Here is a 17444-nt window from a genome sequence, read left to right as displayed (position 1 = left end):
TATGAGGCCGAGATGATGAAGTCTCGGAGGGATTTATCCTGAGGTGGGAAGGGCGTAATCAGATCCCTATGTGGCTGATTCTCTGCAGGATCTCAGAAACGTAACATAGAACAGCAGCAGCAGCAGCAGAAAGGTCAGCAGAGCTACAGAAGGGAATCGGCGGCTTTGGGAGCACAGTGATGCACACCTTCTTGTAATAGAGACTGTGCAAGTGGCAGTAGAGCGTAGCTGACATGGATGGCGCTGTTCGCAATCGAGAACCGTAGAAATGTACAGGAGTGGTCGTGCGCTAACTGTGCCCAGTGGAGAGGCTGCGAGAAAAAGTTTTGTAGACGCTTTCAAAGCCTTGTTTACTCTTATTTGGACAACACAATGTGTTTCGATGTTGAGGTGAATACGATAGCCGGTCACCTTTGCTGGAATCTTATTTCCTGCTTTGCAAAGAGAAATGAAGAGACACGACAACCCTTTATAGGGAGTTGAATCCTCTTATTAGCTCTCTCCACAAATGAATAAGGGGCGTGGTTCACGAGTTCAGGAGCAGGATGACGCTGAATTTCCCACATTAATGAGGAAAAACGCACGTGAAACAACATTGTGGGATCCCGTCTCCCCTTGTTTGGGTAACGGATAAAGACCAATCCGCAGTGTATCTACGATTGTTCATTACTGTTCCGAACGCCTTTTCTGGATTATTAGGGAGAATCAAACGTGATGATGCCTATACTCGCTGACTGTACAGTTTTCCCTGTCTATATAATGATATAACGATTGACAAATCCTGACTATTTTCTGTACTTCTTTTTTCCAACACATATCTCTAAAACAGAGATAATGAAAAGTATTTGACTAGGAATCAAGGGGGGGAGGGGTGGGAATGAAGGAAGGAATAATTTTTTGAACTTTCAAATAAATAAAAAGTATTCGACGAGGAAACAAGGGATTTTTCTGAACTTTCAAATACCCTTTTGAACAGGATTCCTCGATTCTAATTGTCTTTAGCAAAATCGCTGCAACCTTCTTCCGCTATTGAACAATTTAATCTTCTTACTATAGCTATAACTTGATTTTGTTGTTTTTTGAAATTGAAAAAAAAAATTGGAATTTCAATAACTAACTTTTCTGCTCACCGTTCCCGAACATCATGTAGCGAATTGCTTCAGTTAACACAACCACAAAACTTTTTCGGTTCGGAAAAATCGTTCTGTTCAGTTCTACTTATCGTGCAGAGCTGACATTACACCAGCTATGTAGCGGAATAAAACAATTTTTGGATCTATAAAGAAGTGTAGCTGTGTGACGGAAGAATTCCATTTCTTTTCTTCCATGACAAATTAATCATTCACGACAAGTCTCATATCGTTGTTGACACGTTCCATTTCTGGCAGAAACAAGCAGAAGCAAAAACGTCTCCCGTTGATTCATCCAGAATCCTTGATATTCTCTGCTCAAATGACGTAATATCTCATGGAGTCGAGAATGAGCGTCCCAACGTGGAGTTTGAAGTTAGTTTAAGGGCAGCATACCACGAATCTGAGGTGGTGCGGAGCTGAGGTGGTGCGGATCCGTATACGGGGTCGTAGATTATGGAGACGGGGGTGGTTCCGCTCATCTCTCCCTGCATCACTGCAAATAGCCGCCTCCAGAATGCTGTTTTGTACGACGCCATCTATTACAACGCTCCACCCATTGCGCCGCCTTCGCCGTGCGATTCGTCGAAAATCAATTCGGATTGCCCTGATAGGCGGTAAGGGACCCTAAGCGCGCGAGGGTGGCGCGCTGCAGCAGAAGGCATTGTACAAAACAGCGTTCATGGGCCGGCTGCTTGCAGTGATTCAGGGAGAGACGAGCGGAACCACCCCGGTCTCCATAGTCTACGACCCAGATTCGTGGTATGCTGCCTTTAATGAGACACAAAGGCGGCTGGAGCTCGATTTTTTTTTCTTGAAAAGTATAAAGGGTTTCTTAGCACGTTACTGTTTTGTGAAGTGAAGTGGTGTTTGTTTGTGAAATGTTACTTAGTCTGATTAAAAGAAAATGATTTTGAAGGAATCTCTAGAATATTTTAAAAAGTGAAATTAATAATTCTTCCAGTGGTTCTTTTTTTTTCGAGATCTCGCTGTAGATTCAAGAGAACGCTTCAACTTGATTTGATCAAGAGAAAAAAATCCTCTGAAAACAATTTTCGTTTAAATATGTGAAGGAGAGGTGACTATCAAAGGCTGCTCGGGACAAGGACCATGAAATTTTCTACAGTATTTTATTATCACTATGACCGGTCGTATCCTGACTTTTCAAACTATTAAAAACATGTTTCGGCTTATTTTCCAACATTTGTGTAATATTTATATGATCATTGAAGATTTTTCGCAGGGAACGGTCCTATTATATGTTTTAGTGGTGAATAAATGCCTTCTGCGAAAGCGTTTGCAATAAATGCCTTATTGTCGGGGGTTATGTGAAGATCAGTGAGATCCTTTCTTTCTAAAATTGGATTTCTCTTCTCCAACGTAAAACCTAAATTCCACGAATTCACGAATTCGTCCTAATTCCATCTCCATCCTTGTTTGCAACATTTGTGATTTCTACTCTTCCAGAGATTGTCGGACATTTTCTCCATTTTCATAAAAAACTGCTCTCTTGAAGCGTTATCCTTTGAAAATTAGAACATAGAAATCAGAAAGTCACCATTTATCTTCGTGAAACGATTAAAATTGTTGTATGATGGTTCTTTTCGATCCCAGGTCCCTCTGCAAGACGGGATTTTGAAGTGATAAATCGATCGTTAAAAAAAAAGAATTGGTTTCCATTTGCAACACTTTGTTTAAATGGCGAAAAAAAAAGCAGCGAATCGGTCTCACATTACTTTACATCCCAAGTTTTTTTTTTCGAAGCAAACAAGAGAAGCTTACTAGGAAATAGACAGACGATAAGACCCTCCCTAAACCTTAGAAATAGGGAGTTATGAAGATAAAAGAGGATAGGAATGTCCTCCCTGAAAAAAATGCATCTAACCTTCCCTATTGCCAGAGAGAGTTGAAGAGTTCAAGCTCTAACGCAGACTTATCCATCGAATATTGCTGTTACGTACTGCATTTCATTTTTTTTCTATTCCACCATAAAATTATAAAACAAATATTTCACCGAAGCTACTATGATTTTGCTAGAAAAAATGAAGAAAATCCTAATTTTCGAGAAATTTTTATATACAACAACAGTATTACTAATAGCCTGGTGGAGTACGTGCAACAGGGCAATGATCGCATGATCCCTTTGCTCCATCCTTTCCGGGAGGACCTTGTGGTCCATTTTCACCATTCTTTCCGTCCGGTCCATCTGCTCCAGGGCTACCTTGCTGTCCAGGTTGTCCGTTTCGTCCGGGCTGCCCAGGTCGACCTTCAGGACCTGGAGGACCTGGAGGCCCTTGTTCGCCTGGTGGTCCCATTTCTCCCGACTTTGATGGAAGAGTTCGGACAGTGCCAGGCTGACCACGTGGTCCTGCTTCGCCGTCTTCGCCGGGGGAACCTGGCGCTCCACGGGGTCCAGGTGGACCCTGATGACCAGGTGGTCCAGCTGGGCCTCTCTGAAATCAGAAAAGAAACTTTTCATCTTCCTAAACATTATTGTGCTTTCGTGCACCTACCTCGCCAGGAGCTCCCATCGGTCCTGGTGGTCCCATCGGTCCAGGAACTCCATCCGGACCGGGCGGTGATGGTTCACATTCAAAGCAGAAGTCCTCCTTGCTTGGAACAGCGGTTTGACTTGGCGCATCTGGTCCAGGGATACCTGGTTTACCCGGCTTCCCGTCGGCTCCTGGTTCTCCATCATCTCCTTTAGGTCCTATTGGTCCTACATCTCCGATACCACATGAACAGCAGAGTTCCGGATATTGACGTTTTTGACGTAACGCAAGATTGCGGAAGCTTTCCAGCTACAATAAAGTTAGTCAGTCCGATTAAATATTTGTCACATTCCTGTTCAAATTCTCAAGCGAACGTGAAGATCACACTGGTCGATCACGTTTCTTGGTGGCTACGATTTGATCAAGTGATTTTTCGCACTTTGCAAGAGAATACAACAATTATTCCTAAAGATTGTTAGTACGCAGTGGTTTCGTGAAGGAAAATGTTGAGGAAATTTCCTGTTTGAACTACGGTAACGCAAAGGATTGTAGGAAGAAGAAACGAAGAATGCACTGGAACAGTGTGATTAACGCAGATAAAGTCAGAAAATCTAGAACTACTGGATATAGCATTACAAAGAAATAATTTTCCTAATGGTCAAATCCTACGGTAGCTGAGAAAAACTATTTATCTCTGTCTATCATTATTTCGAAGTATAAACGACTAACGGCACACATACCTTCGTGTATTCTCCACGCATTCTGGCGTTTCTTGTCCGACAATAGGTGATTTCTTCTTGAATCCCAGAATGAATAGTATGCATATGCATACAGAGCATAGGTACAGCAATAATCGCAGTTAAGGTTGCGATCGTAGAGACGGCGACACCGACGAAAGCGAATCGTTTAAGGCTTTCGTGCTCCGCCGACGTTGTCGTCTTACTGTATTTGCCGCCGTCCATAGTATGATGTGTGTGTGTGTTGGTCGACGTGCGAACGCAATCATCTCCACCGATCGTTAGGCTTTTATAAGCGCGGATACAGCGTAACCATAAACGGGGGACCGCCCAAGCAAGATGGTTTGACGACTCGACGAGGAATAAAAAAAAAGCGTCGGGTGCCAAAACCCGAATTGCAACCGACCCTGACTAAATGAGATTGACTACTGCCTCCAGGTTAGATGTTTCGATTTGTCATTTGAACTGTTGTGTTGCTAGTGAGACGCATTGCTAAACATCACCATATCGAAAGTACATGTGCGGGTTTTTTTTTTTCATTTTTCCGCGAACACCTTTTTGCAGAAGTAAAAACGAGTTTCACGGTCTTAGTCGCTTTCTGTAATGTTACAGTTAGATGGGGGTGATAAATTCCTAGCAATTCGTCTCTTTAACCGCCTAAAACAAAGGAATTCCCTCTGAACACTGAACTGAACAGGCTGAACATCTAGCCAAATATTAGCTTTCCTGCAAGATTGTAATTATGCAAAGAAAAAAAATTTCTAGAAAATTTCTAATTCGAGAATTAGACCGAAGACTGTTTTTGCCTCATTTCACTAGGTGATTAATCTTAATTCGTTCAATTTTAAATTTTAATTTATTCTATCATGCACTAAGTATTACACTACTCACTAATCCTAATTCGTTTTATTTTTATTTTTAATTCTAGTTGTTTAACTAACGGGTATCCTTAACTCCGACTGATATCTCTCAGAATATGTTCTAACCGTACTGAACGGTTTCTGAGAATTTCAACAAATTCATATCAATCGTTTTCAAGATCGATCAACGAAAATGTATTGGTTGGTGTTTAAGTAATTAATTCCATGAGAAGAATATTGTTTAACTAAGTGGCATCCTTAATTATTTATTATTGTTAATGAATAATTGGAGACGCCACACCTGCGGTCATGCTTATCTTTTTCCAATGAACGGGGTTTCGGAAAGTTTGTTCTCATTAATTTTTCCCGGTAAGGAAGAAAGGCTGCCTGATGAAGGTTCTTTTAATTCTTTTCGAGCACACTACAGTACTTCATCACGTCTTATCTACCACGTTTTACGGTAAAGAACAAGTTTCAAGGATTTTTTTTGTTGCAAATACAGTTTTTTTTTGCGAGATGAGTACTGTTAAATGACGACAGAAATAAGAGTTTATCGACTGAAAAAAATACTCCAAGTTCTCACATCCTTGTCTTTTTCATGTAATCGTTTAATATGATTATGATTTGAACTTATTTATAAGAGTAGATACTACTCTGTTCTTCGTTTACCTGTAAGAAAGTTCCTCCCACGCCTTTAATCTTCAGTTTTTCTTTTTTTCCGTTTTTTTTTTTGATATAATTTCTTTTCCATCATGGTCATCCTTGAGAAATGGTTATTTATGTGTGTATGAACGGAGCACATACAAGAAACAAATAACACGAATGGATATCATAAAAAAATCAATAATATACACATACATTGCTCAATATAGGCAATGAAACCTCTAATTAGTTGTTTGTTTAAAGTCATCACCCCCCGAATCTGAGGTGGCGCAGATTTCAGGTGGAGTATTCGTATACGGGATGGGAGACTATGGAGAGGGGGGTAATTCCGTCCATTTCTTCCTTATTGCCGTAAAGAAAGGGCCCAGAAGATGCGGCGCCACACAAGGCTGGCGCGCTCTAATCAAACTCCTTGTAGGAAATAGTGCGCCAGAACGCCTGAAGCCATATCTTCTGGGCCGTTTTTTACGGCAATTAGGAAGAAATGGACGGAATCACCCCCCTCTCCATAGTCTCCCATCCCGTATACGAATACTCCACCTGAAATCCGTACCACCTCAGATTCGTGGGGTGATGCCTTTAACGAATCCGCTAATAGTTTCCTTGAATACCGGAAGCTTAAAGGGAAGGGGAACCTTTTCGTCCCTATAACTGGTCCTCATTATCTCCTTGTGATGGTTAGCCTTTCAAGAATAGCAAAGATAGTGACCTCTTCCCGGAGGAGGAGGTCTAGGAGGTCCCCCACCCGTTCTTCCAAAGTCCCTGACTGATTTCTCCGTTCTGAGTTAAGTTGGTCAGCAAAACCTTGGTATCCGTCTATCTATTGTAGCGTTCTGGATTGTGGAAAAGGATCCTGTGTGAGGATTGCTCACCTTCTGTAGCAGGAGAATGTCCTGGCTGCCAAACCATTACATAATGTGCTGTGAAGGGGTAGTCTTGCTGTATAAAACATGTTCGAAATTCGAAATTGAGCTCTGTACCTCCATATTTCTGTTTTATCGCACACCTGCGGGTGTTTAAAGAACACTAGAGTGGATCCCAAGAGATGTTAAACGCCCTCGAGAGAGACCGCCGACGAGATGCGGTGACGTGTTCGCTGCACGGATGGACTAGCTGAGAGCTCTGCTGTATACGGCTTAAGAACCTCGTCAATGTCACTCACGAAACATGGGGACATCTTGGATGACAATGGCAAAAGAACGGAATGAGTGAAAGAGATGCTGGAGCCCGCACCTCTAGTGAAGACGGGCCATCTAATTATCTAACCAAGTATGGATATTTTCAAATAAACAAATTAAATAATCGAGTAGTCCGAGACAGCTCTGTCATCGAAAAAGTACTGCGTTACTGACCACCCGGGAAGAGCAAGGACAATCTTAAGAGTTGGATCACGTGTTATCGATTTTTGGACGGAGAAGAAGTCAGAGATTTTCAAGCTAGTATAATGTAGATAAATTAGTAAATGTGATTTAATTAGCAGTTAGTCAATTTCGAAAAGCTATTCAGTGTTTGAGTTTTGGAAATACATCAATATCCTTTTTTTCTTTGTCGATGAGCACTGAACCATTGATGGTAGAAGGATCGCTTTCTGGAACAGCATTCTTTTCATTTTAAGCCAAACTCAAGAGATTCAGGAAGCGGAATCCGGGAATAATTGATAGCTAACCTTCTGCTCTGTTGCAGAACTGCTTGAACATGTTAACTTCTAGTAATTGAAAAGATGTTTTCGTTATGTTTCCTCTATTCCGACATCCGAGCTGTGAGTAAACCGAGTAACCTTAGATCAAAAAATGCTAGCTTACAGATACTACCTCTAGCACTTTCTGTACACAGTATACCTAACTATCTTCTGCCACAAAATATGTCTCCGACGGATTGATCCATCGGAAACCTTCGCATGAATCCTCGAGAATGAAATTCAAAATATCATTCGGAAGAAAATGAGCCGCTGATTTCAAATATCTTTGCAGAATTTGGCTTCGACGAATGTGTGGCATGAAAATAATCAAAGTTTCCCAACCTCCTTATTTTCTTTCTTCTGCAATCCTCCCATTGGCATATCTCGTGGATATATCTTCGTAGAAGGTAAATGTGCTTCCTCGAAACTCCATACTCTCCCAATAATTCTACTCTGCGGTTCTGTTTTACCCTTCGGGAATTTGACGGTTCCGATCTAATTTCAGCAACGATGTTTATCCCTGTACAAATATATGAGGGTACACATTGGTTGTCCACAGTATATTCGTGAAAATTTCCAATAAATTAAAAGTTGGATCATAGGTCATTTATGAACTACTGACGGACTTGCGGTCATAACTTTATGTCGCCTCTGAAGGCAGAGTCTCACCAAATTGACCAATTGTTGAGGGTATCTCCACGGATAGATAGAGAGTGTAGGGTAGGAAGTTAGATTACGAGCATCATCACTTCTCCTGAACAAGAAAAGGCGTGTGAAAGAAACTGGTTTGGTCATATCTCCCAACGATGCAACATATTACGGGAGACAGAACTAGGGCAATCCGCAACGCGCTTTCGATTCTGCGGATGGGACAACTTCTGCTGCTCGGTTGAGTTCATTAGTTGAGGCCCAGATGCTGGACGGAGATGCCCGCGTTCTAACGTGTAATAAGTTGCATCGTTGGGAGACGTGATCACACAGGATTTTTTCGTATTCCTGTCTCTGGATTGGTAGAGGTAATTGAGCGTGATCACACTTCGTAGTCCACTCCTTTATCTCTTTCTATACGTGGGGAGATCCCAAACTTCAGGATACGTGACTTAACACCGATCACCATAACAGTTTGAAGGTTTTTCCACGTACTTTCAACACTTTAGTCAAATTTGCCTTTATATTTAGATGTGCGTAAGAACCAATTGTGTAAAATGCACTATACACATTAAGAGTACCAACATTTAGTGGGGAAAAAAACGTAGGTGTGTCGTTAAAAATAAATGATGAGCGAGAAGAATCTCTAAACTGCCTCTGCTAACCTGTAGAAAGTTTAAAGTTGCAATGATAACGTATTCTTTGATGAATTACTCGGAATTGCATGTGAATGATGTGCATGGAAACCTCTACAATGCTGTGGTGGTTTCTGGTGCTCTACGTGCCGGATAGAATTCGTTGCTTACCTAGCACCAAAAAATTTTTCAACTTCTTAGAAACTCTTCATGCAACGTTAATGTGTTTGCTCTTTTATTTATTATTGAACTATGCTGTGCTGGTTTCTGTATGGATAGTTTCAGTTATATTATTTTTTTTTCTTTTCATATACCATTCATAATTAATTGATGACAAAACGTTTTTTCGTCTGACTAAAGCGTAACTTGGAATGTTTACCTTATGAGAAAAGAAAGAGAAACCAAACTGAATGATAAGATCCTCAAATAATGTGCAACCAACTGATCGTATTTATACACGAAATTGATTGCAACCTGTACTTTAATTCACTTTTAAAAAAAGAAATTCAACGCAATTAATACAACACAACTTAAGAAAAAATTATAATCCATATGGAAAAAACACGACACAGGAAAGAAATGCACGCTTTTTATGCCTTCTTGTTATGTCAACGAGGTTTATGTGATACTTCATTATTAGCCTCACGTTTCGACAAACTCGTCTTTGTCAAAGGCGTGGAAGTGGTTCGAGGTGTTTGATGTCATGCATATCCCACCAAACTCCTCCTTTCTCCTTGCAAAGCCTCCATATTGTTCTAAATAACACCACAGAAGACCTCCAAAAGGAAAACAAACGAACCACTCGCACCGACTAACGTGGCTGGTGGATCACCGCGTTCTTATGGATTGTAACCAAGGAGAATTAGATCTACACACTGTGCAGCATCCTTAAGTATTGATCTCTAGATAATGTTAGAGAACTGCATGTGGGACAAACTCACAGCTTGCAGAGTGTTACGAACGGCTTGAAGTCATTGATGGTAATTGATAAGCACTCATTCCTGTTATTCATGGCTGGATTCCTGACGGAAATCTAAAATGCTTCCAATCCCTTCCTAGCAGATATTTCTTTCTCGTGCGGTGATATCGTACACTTTATTTCGAACTCATTTCCATCATGGTTCTCATTTTTGTGGCTTCCTAAAGGCGCCGAAGTTCAATAACACCACTAGGGCGCCCTTAAAAATGAGAAGCGTGATGGAAATGAGCTTGAAATAAAGTGTATGATATTAGCGCACGAGAAAGGAACATCTGCTAGGAAGGCATTGGAAGCATTCTGGATGTCCGTCAGGAATCCAGCCACGAATAACAAAAATGAGTGCTTATCAACTACCAGTGACTTCTTGCCGTTCGTAACACTCTATGAGCTAAAAGATTGTCCCACATGCAGTTCCTTAACGTTATCCAGACATTAGTACTTAAGCATAGTGCACAGAGCGTATTCTAGCGTATCTAATTCGCTTTGGTTACAATCCATAAGATCGCGGTGATCCGTCATCCTCGTTTGTCGGTGCGGCTGGTCAGTTTGTTTTGTCTTTTGGAGGTCTTCTGTGGTGTTACTTAAAACAATATGGAGACTCTGCAAAGAGGGAGGAGGAGCTTGATGGGATATGCATGGAATCAAAGACCTCGAACAATTTCTAGGCCTTTGATAAAGACGAGTTTGTCGAAACGTGAGGCTAATAATGAAGTATCACATAAACCTCGTTGGCATAACAAGAAAGCATAAATACCGTTCCCAATCCCGAGTTTTCAAGAAGAGAGGGCTTGGATATTATTGGACAATATGTATGCTATTTTTCTAAGGAGTGTATGCAAACAAACATTTCATTCTTTTCCTACATAAAATAATTGTGGTCACCCACAAAATCTGATGTTTACTCTAGATATGTTGCCCATAGGTAATTCGTAGATATAGATAGAAAGCCCATAGATGATGCTGAAATTGTTTAGCTTAGTTGTTTTCGTTATAATCTTTGTTCAGAATAAAAAGAAGCTCGTTAGAAGACCATTGTCAAGGAAAAAGAAATGAGGACAGCAAAAAAGCATGTGTTTTCCGGCAAATATGAAAGCGGACATAGGATATTCTAGGGTTGCCGTCCTAATGATCGTTGCAAGTCATGCTGTACAAAATGGACCGAGTTTGCAGCATTACACTTCCATATCGTCGTAAAATGGAAACAATGACGGAAGAGGAAGTTCTCCTCCGAGTTCTCCAACTTCTTAGCAGCCTCTATGTAAAAAAAAAAGATAAATATCCAACAGTAGGTGGATATAGCGCAGTGGATAAGAGTTTTGACTGCGACACAACGATCGACGGTTCGAAACAGCGCTAGAGAGAACTAAGCGTTTATTCCTCCGGTGTCGATAAATTGGTAGCAGCCTTGTTCTCAGGAGGATAAGATACACTGTCTTGACACCACTCCTGCAGGTCATGGTGAAGGTAAGACACCTCAAACGATTCTGAATTGATATCGAACGTGTACATGGATCCCTACGGGGATGAATTCACGATGTGAACTTTATCGTTTATCCTACTCCAGTACGACTTTGATGGTGGTGTCAGATTCCACACGCCGTGATCATAACATCCTTTGTAGGATCGGGATAAGAGCTTAATTTTCTCGGTGAAGCGACCGGAGAGGGTCGGTCAAGATAATGTAGGCCCGGTACGATTCACAATTTCGTGAAAATGAATGGGATTTATCCAAGAAAAATTAGATGAAATACCCAAAAATCCAAATTCATCCAAAAATTTAATCGAACGGAATAGAAGTCAGATCCGCATCTTTTTCGTCTTCTATCGAAGAATTAGCAATTTTAGTGTAGATGCATCCCTAGGGAGAGTGATTAACGCCCTCCGCTTCCTCCTGCATCAATGCATCTCAGATTCTCAGCGCTAGAGTACGTACGGGTCACGATCGTAAATATGATTGAATACTTTAATGGATAAAAATAGTTTTTTTTTCTGCTCGGAAAATTCCAATTTTTTTTTCTAAACCAGAAACGATGTTAGTGGAATAAAAGGAACGCTGAGAAGCGGTTAAGAACACGAATGAACATAAAATAACGTAGCCGAATAACAATGTTATGAAAATGAATGAAATTTATCCGAAAAAAGTTGAATTAAACTTCATCCAAAAATTTAATCGAACAAAATAGAAGTCAGATCCGCATCCTCAAATAACGTAGAACATAGCGCATAGCAGTTGGCTAGAAATACGCCATTCTCCGAGTTAAGTTCTGAGATTTTTAAGGTTCATTTCTAGAGGTTTTAGTGTCCAAATATTTACTCCTACTCCTTCCAGTAAGATGATCTTTTCCCAATTTGATTTATAACTACGAACGTTCGAACGTGTCTGAATAATTTTCTACGATGATCGATGGACAATTGGAAGTGATTTAATTCAAATACGACTCGGCAACATTCGGTTTCACTCGTTTTTTTTTTCAATCGTTACGTGGCCAGCGATAATAATGAACGAAGTACAAAAGAGTAGATGTAATTCTCAGTTAATTCTCTTCTGCTTTCTTTTTCTTTTTTTGTTGAAATTAATATGAGAAGACATATGTTACTTTATGTAAAATTAAGAAATTAATCTGAAGATGACAAAGATACAATTTAGAAAATAATAATAGAATAGATAGAAATAAAATAGATGATAATAAATATTTATACCGAGAAAATTCATGAGTCTACTAGTTTCCTCATCTCTCAGAACTCTTAGAATTTGGTTTAAGGTGGGATCATCGGTTTGAAGTCAAAGAAGTTCAAAGATTTGTGAATACAAGAACGACACAAACACAAATTATCTCACATTCACATTTTAATTAATTTCATTTTGAATTTAAAAATAAATTTCACTCTTCAAATTGAGTCCTATTGTACCCGAATATTAGAAAAAAAAATCTAATGTTAAAAATTTTAGCAAAGTTAGACCAGATAGATTGAAATGATATTGATGAAATAGTTCAGGTAAATTTCAAATTAAATCCAAAAAATAAATTTTAAAATTTTTCCCTCGCTTTCCTCGTTTTTTTTTCTTTTTCGCTGCAGAGATTTCTACGGAACAAGACTCCAACTTTGGCCTGGACTTCTAAAAATCCGTTTATGGTTTCAGGGCTCAGCACCTCGATGCAAGCGACGATGTGAAAGTACGGAAGGATGTGCAGGATACGGCACAGGACTCCTGCTCCGCCCTGCACACTTCCTGCTTGACCGATCATATGACATCCTCGGATTATTTATCCGAATTAGCGAATTATTTTTTTTTTCCACTACTACTTCGTTTTTGGTTATCTGGATTTTTTTCTGGGAATTTTACAAAACCAATGCCCCCGCTAATATCACGACGACTGCTGAGGTCAGCCAGAACGACGTGAGCCGTTCTGATTCCTGATTTCGGTGGTGATGTCTCATAGAATGGTAACTTGTTCTGGACGGTACTTCCACTTCTACTTCCAGAGGAGACTGTAAATTTTTTGAGTTTTCAGGCTCAGACGAAAACGACGACGAAATCTACACGCGCTTGAAGGAAAATCTTGAAAAATAAATAAGAATAAACAATAAAAACCAAAAATAAAAATAAATAGATACAAAGAGACCCTAAAAAAAACACCCCTTTCAGGAATTCTAGCTTGTTATGCACAGATCCACGCAGACGAAACCCGTTGAGCACAGGAATCACTCGTTCTATAAATGATGTCGCCGACGCCGGTTTCGTGTCTCACAATCAACGTAAGCTTATTAATTATTTTATACGCACGTGATGAATCAAGCGCCAAAAACAAAATCCACTATTTATGAGCAACTGGTAGGTTCCGTTCAAAGTTTCTTCCTGGTTTGCAATGCCTCACCCAAGCCGGCGCCAGCGCCGCCACCATCGCCGTCGCCGCCGCCGACGAGAAACCCATAAATGCCCATTTCAATTTGTATTATGTACAGTTGATGATAGTTCTGATATGTAGTGACTTTTTCTTTGGCGAAAAGTGAACGCTTCCATAGGATAGGAATTGCTAAGCTGCTTTTCACGCAGTAACGCCTTTGTGTTGTCGATTTGATTGCCATAGCAGGGAATCAGGGGGAAAAAAATTGTAAGTGATGTATTGGCGTGAGATTCAGCAGGCGCGGGAACCTCCTCGATTCCACTAAAAGAAAACTAATCACTAACGCAATCTGCAACAACAAATGCAACAATCTCAAACTCAACTCGATCATTGCTGTTCTGGAAAAGTTAGTACATTTTTCAGGAACCGGTGTATGTAGAAAAAAACATCCACTTCACCTGCAATAAAAGAGTAAGACCGAAAAAAAAGTGACACGACAAAAGATTACCGAAACAATACGACAATGAAAATCCGAGAGCGTCAATGATCAGAAAAGAAAACGTTCGGAAAGGAAAAAAAAAGACCCCGAAGTATCCATGAATAACGAATTGCCTTCTTTCGTTTTACTTCAAGTCTTGGAAGAAGTTTTCTGGAAGATTTATTGAGATGCTGCTTATTAACGACAATTACAAGATTAAAAATGAATTTTTCAAAATAAATAAAATTTATAAATATAATAAAAATAAATATTTCTTCAGTTATTAGCAAATAATCCTCTCAAGACAGTTTTTCTCATGTATTCAAAAGCGATTTTTTTTTCATTTTGTAAGTTCTTTAAGTGTTTTTAGTTTACATTTCCAAAAAATTGAATAGATATTATAATGAAAGGGACTGAGAATGCTCTTATTCTAAATTCAAACCAACTTTTCCTTTTAAAATTACCTTAACGGGTCTTGAAAGGAAGAAAAAAAGGAGGAAAAAAGTGCTTGGTTTCTTTTCCAGTACAACTGCATACACCTTATTCTATCTTCTTTCTTTTCCTTCTCTTTGTTCACCTTTATGGAATTTCTTTTTTCTTTCTTTTTTCTTCTTTCCTCTATAAAAAAAAACGTATACTCACCTTCTAGTGAGGCTGTCACGAGAACTACGACACGAAACTCATATATTTTTCAAAATGTTACGTATTTTAAGGCTCTTTCACGTTGAAAATCTATTTTAAACCATATTAATAGAGTGGAAAAAAGAGTGATTCTATGCTGCATGTAATAATTATTTAATTATTGCTTTATTTGTACATTTATTTATTTCTTATTTATTATTCATTATTTTTATCTGGTCATTTATTTACTTATTTATTTGCCTAATTGTGTTCCAAAAAAGATGTGGGAAAAACAAAATATCGTAAATACATTGTGAAAAGGAACACGTACACTTCTTTTTCGTCTTCTGTCGAAAAATTAGCGATTCTACTGTAGAATGAACAGGGATCAGTTCCATTTACGATTCCAGGCTTATGGAGGTGATCCTTAGTACTCAAACACATCCATACTTGGGATTTTAGGTATGGTAAGAGCTAAGGAGTTATTAAAGTATAAGTAGGCTACAAAATAAATAAATAAATATTAGTGGCATCCATCCACAGCAGCCAACAAAATGTCCTCTTCCGGAAAAAGTCCTAAGTGAATCAGCAGCAATTCAGTAAAAGGGCTGTATACCGGCTCGCCGCACTCAACCGTTGCGTAGAATTGAAGTTAAATTTTACTCTAATTCAGTTTTATTTATATTTATTATTTATACTTACTCTATTGTATCCTGAAAATTTAATTTAATTTAAAAGTGAAACATAAAAGAGAATTGAAAAGTATTGGTGTTACTTTTCTACCATACACGTTACCAAATCTCATCTTTAACTCCCTTTTATGAGAAATAATTTTTTTTTAAAGTAATGTTACAAACAATTACACTTCTATACACATAATTCTTTGTAGCCATATACGTTTTTTGCTTTAAAAGCCGATATTGAATAAATGAATGAATGAATGAATGAATGAATGAATGAATGAATGAATGAATGAACGACTGATTAAACCAGTTGAAGAATAATTGAGTGATTGATTGGGCTAATGAATGAATAAATGAATGAATGAAGAATTATATTTATGAATATTAATGAATATTTATGAATATAAACTCTATTTATGAATATAAATGAATGAATGAAGAACTATATTTATGAATATTAATGAATATTTATGAATATAGACTATATTTATGAATATAAATGAATGAATGAAGAACTATATTTATGGTACATTCGAGAAGGGATATAGGCAGACAAATCAGAAATCGGAAAGAATCGGAAAGAGTAGGCTCAGATGATGAAGCTGAGATATTTCCTGATTTCATTCTAAATGATCTCATAGAGAAATTAATAAGAAACAGTAGAAATTTATTGTTAGGAATATTTGAGCGTGTAGATCAAATATTCCTAACAATAAATTTCTACTGTTTCATGTGTTTCAAGTAGTTTCATGTGCTAACGTGAGGCAAAATATAGAAATGAAGAATTTTTTTAGGCTAAAATTACAAGAAAAAAAAGAGAGTAGGAAATAGTGATCGGTTCTATTCGTTTCCTTTTTTTTTGTATTACAAAAGAAAAGAAATTTATTTGTAATCCTCTCCGTAATTTTCGTCACTCAGGCACAGAATTTGAGATCCAAAGATTAGATTGGATCCATGTATTCACAACTGAGATCATCTGTGCACAGTTACAGTATGATTATTGATTGGAATCCATCTTATACTAGGACATCTAACAAGAAAGTGAGTACTGTCTCGCAGGGATGGAGTTCCGTTGTAATTAGAAAAGATGTTGCTCTCAGAGAGCTTTGTGCTACATTTAATATTTATTTGTTTATTTATTTATTTGTTTATTTATTTATTTATTACACTCAGTGATCAGCCAAGAACGTGACAAAAACGAGATACTGTAAATACCCTGTGAATAGACAGAAACCGGTTGATTCCGGGGTTTTATGCTGTAATTAAAGAGATCGATTGCCGCAAGCGTTCAAATCCTGGAAATTTCCCAGAATTTTTCCCATGTCCTAGCATCGTACATAGATCCACAAGTCACAGGAGCTATGATTTGAAAATACTTTGAAAATTGCTGCGAAGATTTGGTTTGAAAACGCGTAAGGAGGAAAATCCCATAATTTGAAGTGGATACGGTAAATCATCTTCTCACAAATACATATATGTTTCCTTAACTAGTACGCTCCTAATTGTTGGATTAGTGCGATTTCGATTAGGATGATCAGAGTGATCTCTCTGATCACGCTCATCGATCTGATCACCTCGGCTCCCCTCGTTCTTCGAACTGATCGAGCCGCGAGCCAGCAATTCTTCTATTTCCACCATTTTCACTTATATTCTACATCCTTCTTCTATTCTTTAAATTTCCTGAATTTTTCTTAATTTTTTCATTCCTTAAATGTTTTGATTTATCGATTGACTCTTGTTTTGCTCATAAACCTCAGCGATTCTGAATTGAACCCTGACACGTTAAAACATCATCAGAGAGGTTACAAAACACTCTGTTTATTTATTTTTAACTTCTTATCTATTTATTTATTTGTTATGATTTATTCATTTACCAATCCTAGCAACTGTGTGTGCATCCAGAAAGGAAGCCATAATCCGTCTGAATTTGAAAAAAAAAGACGAAAAATTCCGTTGTTAATTTTTTAGCAATGAAAATTTCGCGAAATCATT

At 38.5% G+C, this 17444-nt stretch overlaps 2 protein-coding genes across 2 annotated transcripts; one reads left to right on the top strand and one right to left on the bottom strand.

Moving 5' to 3' along the window:
* Window positions 1-3223: 3223 nt before the first annotated feature.
* Window positions 3224-4584, bottom strand: RB195_016800 (uncharacterized protein; the record flags this gene model as incomplete). The annotated part of the gene is made up of 3 exons (XM_013444861.2): window positions 3224-3583; window positions 3644-3931; window positions 4363-4584. The coding sequence occupies 3 exons, from the start codon at window positions 4582-4584 to the stop codon at window positions 3224-3226; spliced, it is 870 nt and encodes a 289-aa protein (XP_013300315.2).
* Window positions 4585-13266: 8682 nt separating this feature from the next.
* On the top strand, window positions 13267-13759 carry RB195_016799 (uncharacterized protein; the record flags this gene model as incomplete). Its single annotated transcript, XM_064183506.1, has 3 exons — window positions 13267-13286; window positions 13472-13581; window positions 13662-13759. The coding sequence occupies 3 exons, from the start codon at window positions 13267-13269 to the stop codon at window positions 13757-13759; spliced, it is 228 nt and encodes a 75-aa protein (XP_064039387.1).
* Window positions 13760-17444: the final 3685 nt, after the last annotated feature.

The sequence above is a fragment of the Necator americanus genome, chromosome II (genome assembly GCF_031761385.1).
Source record: "Necator americanus strain Aroian chromosome II, whole genome shotgun sequence".
Classification (NCBI taxonomy): Eukaryota; Metazoa; Nematoda; class Chromadorea; order Rhabditida; family Ancylostomatidae; genus Necator; species Necator americanus.
The sequence above is the reverse complement of the archived record's forward strand: the minus strand, read 5'-3'. Positions and strand labels throughout refer to the sequence as shown.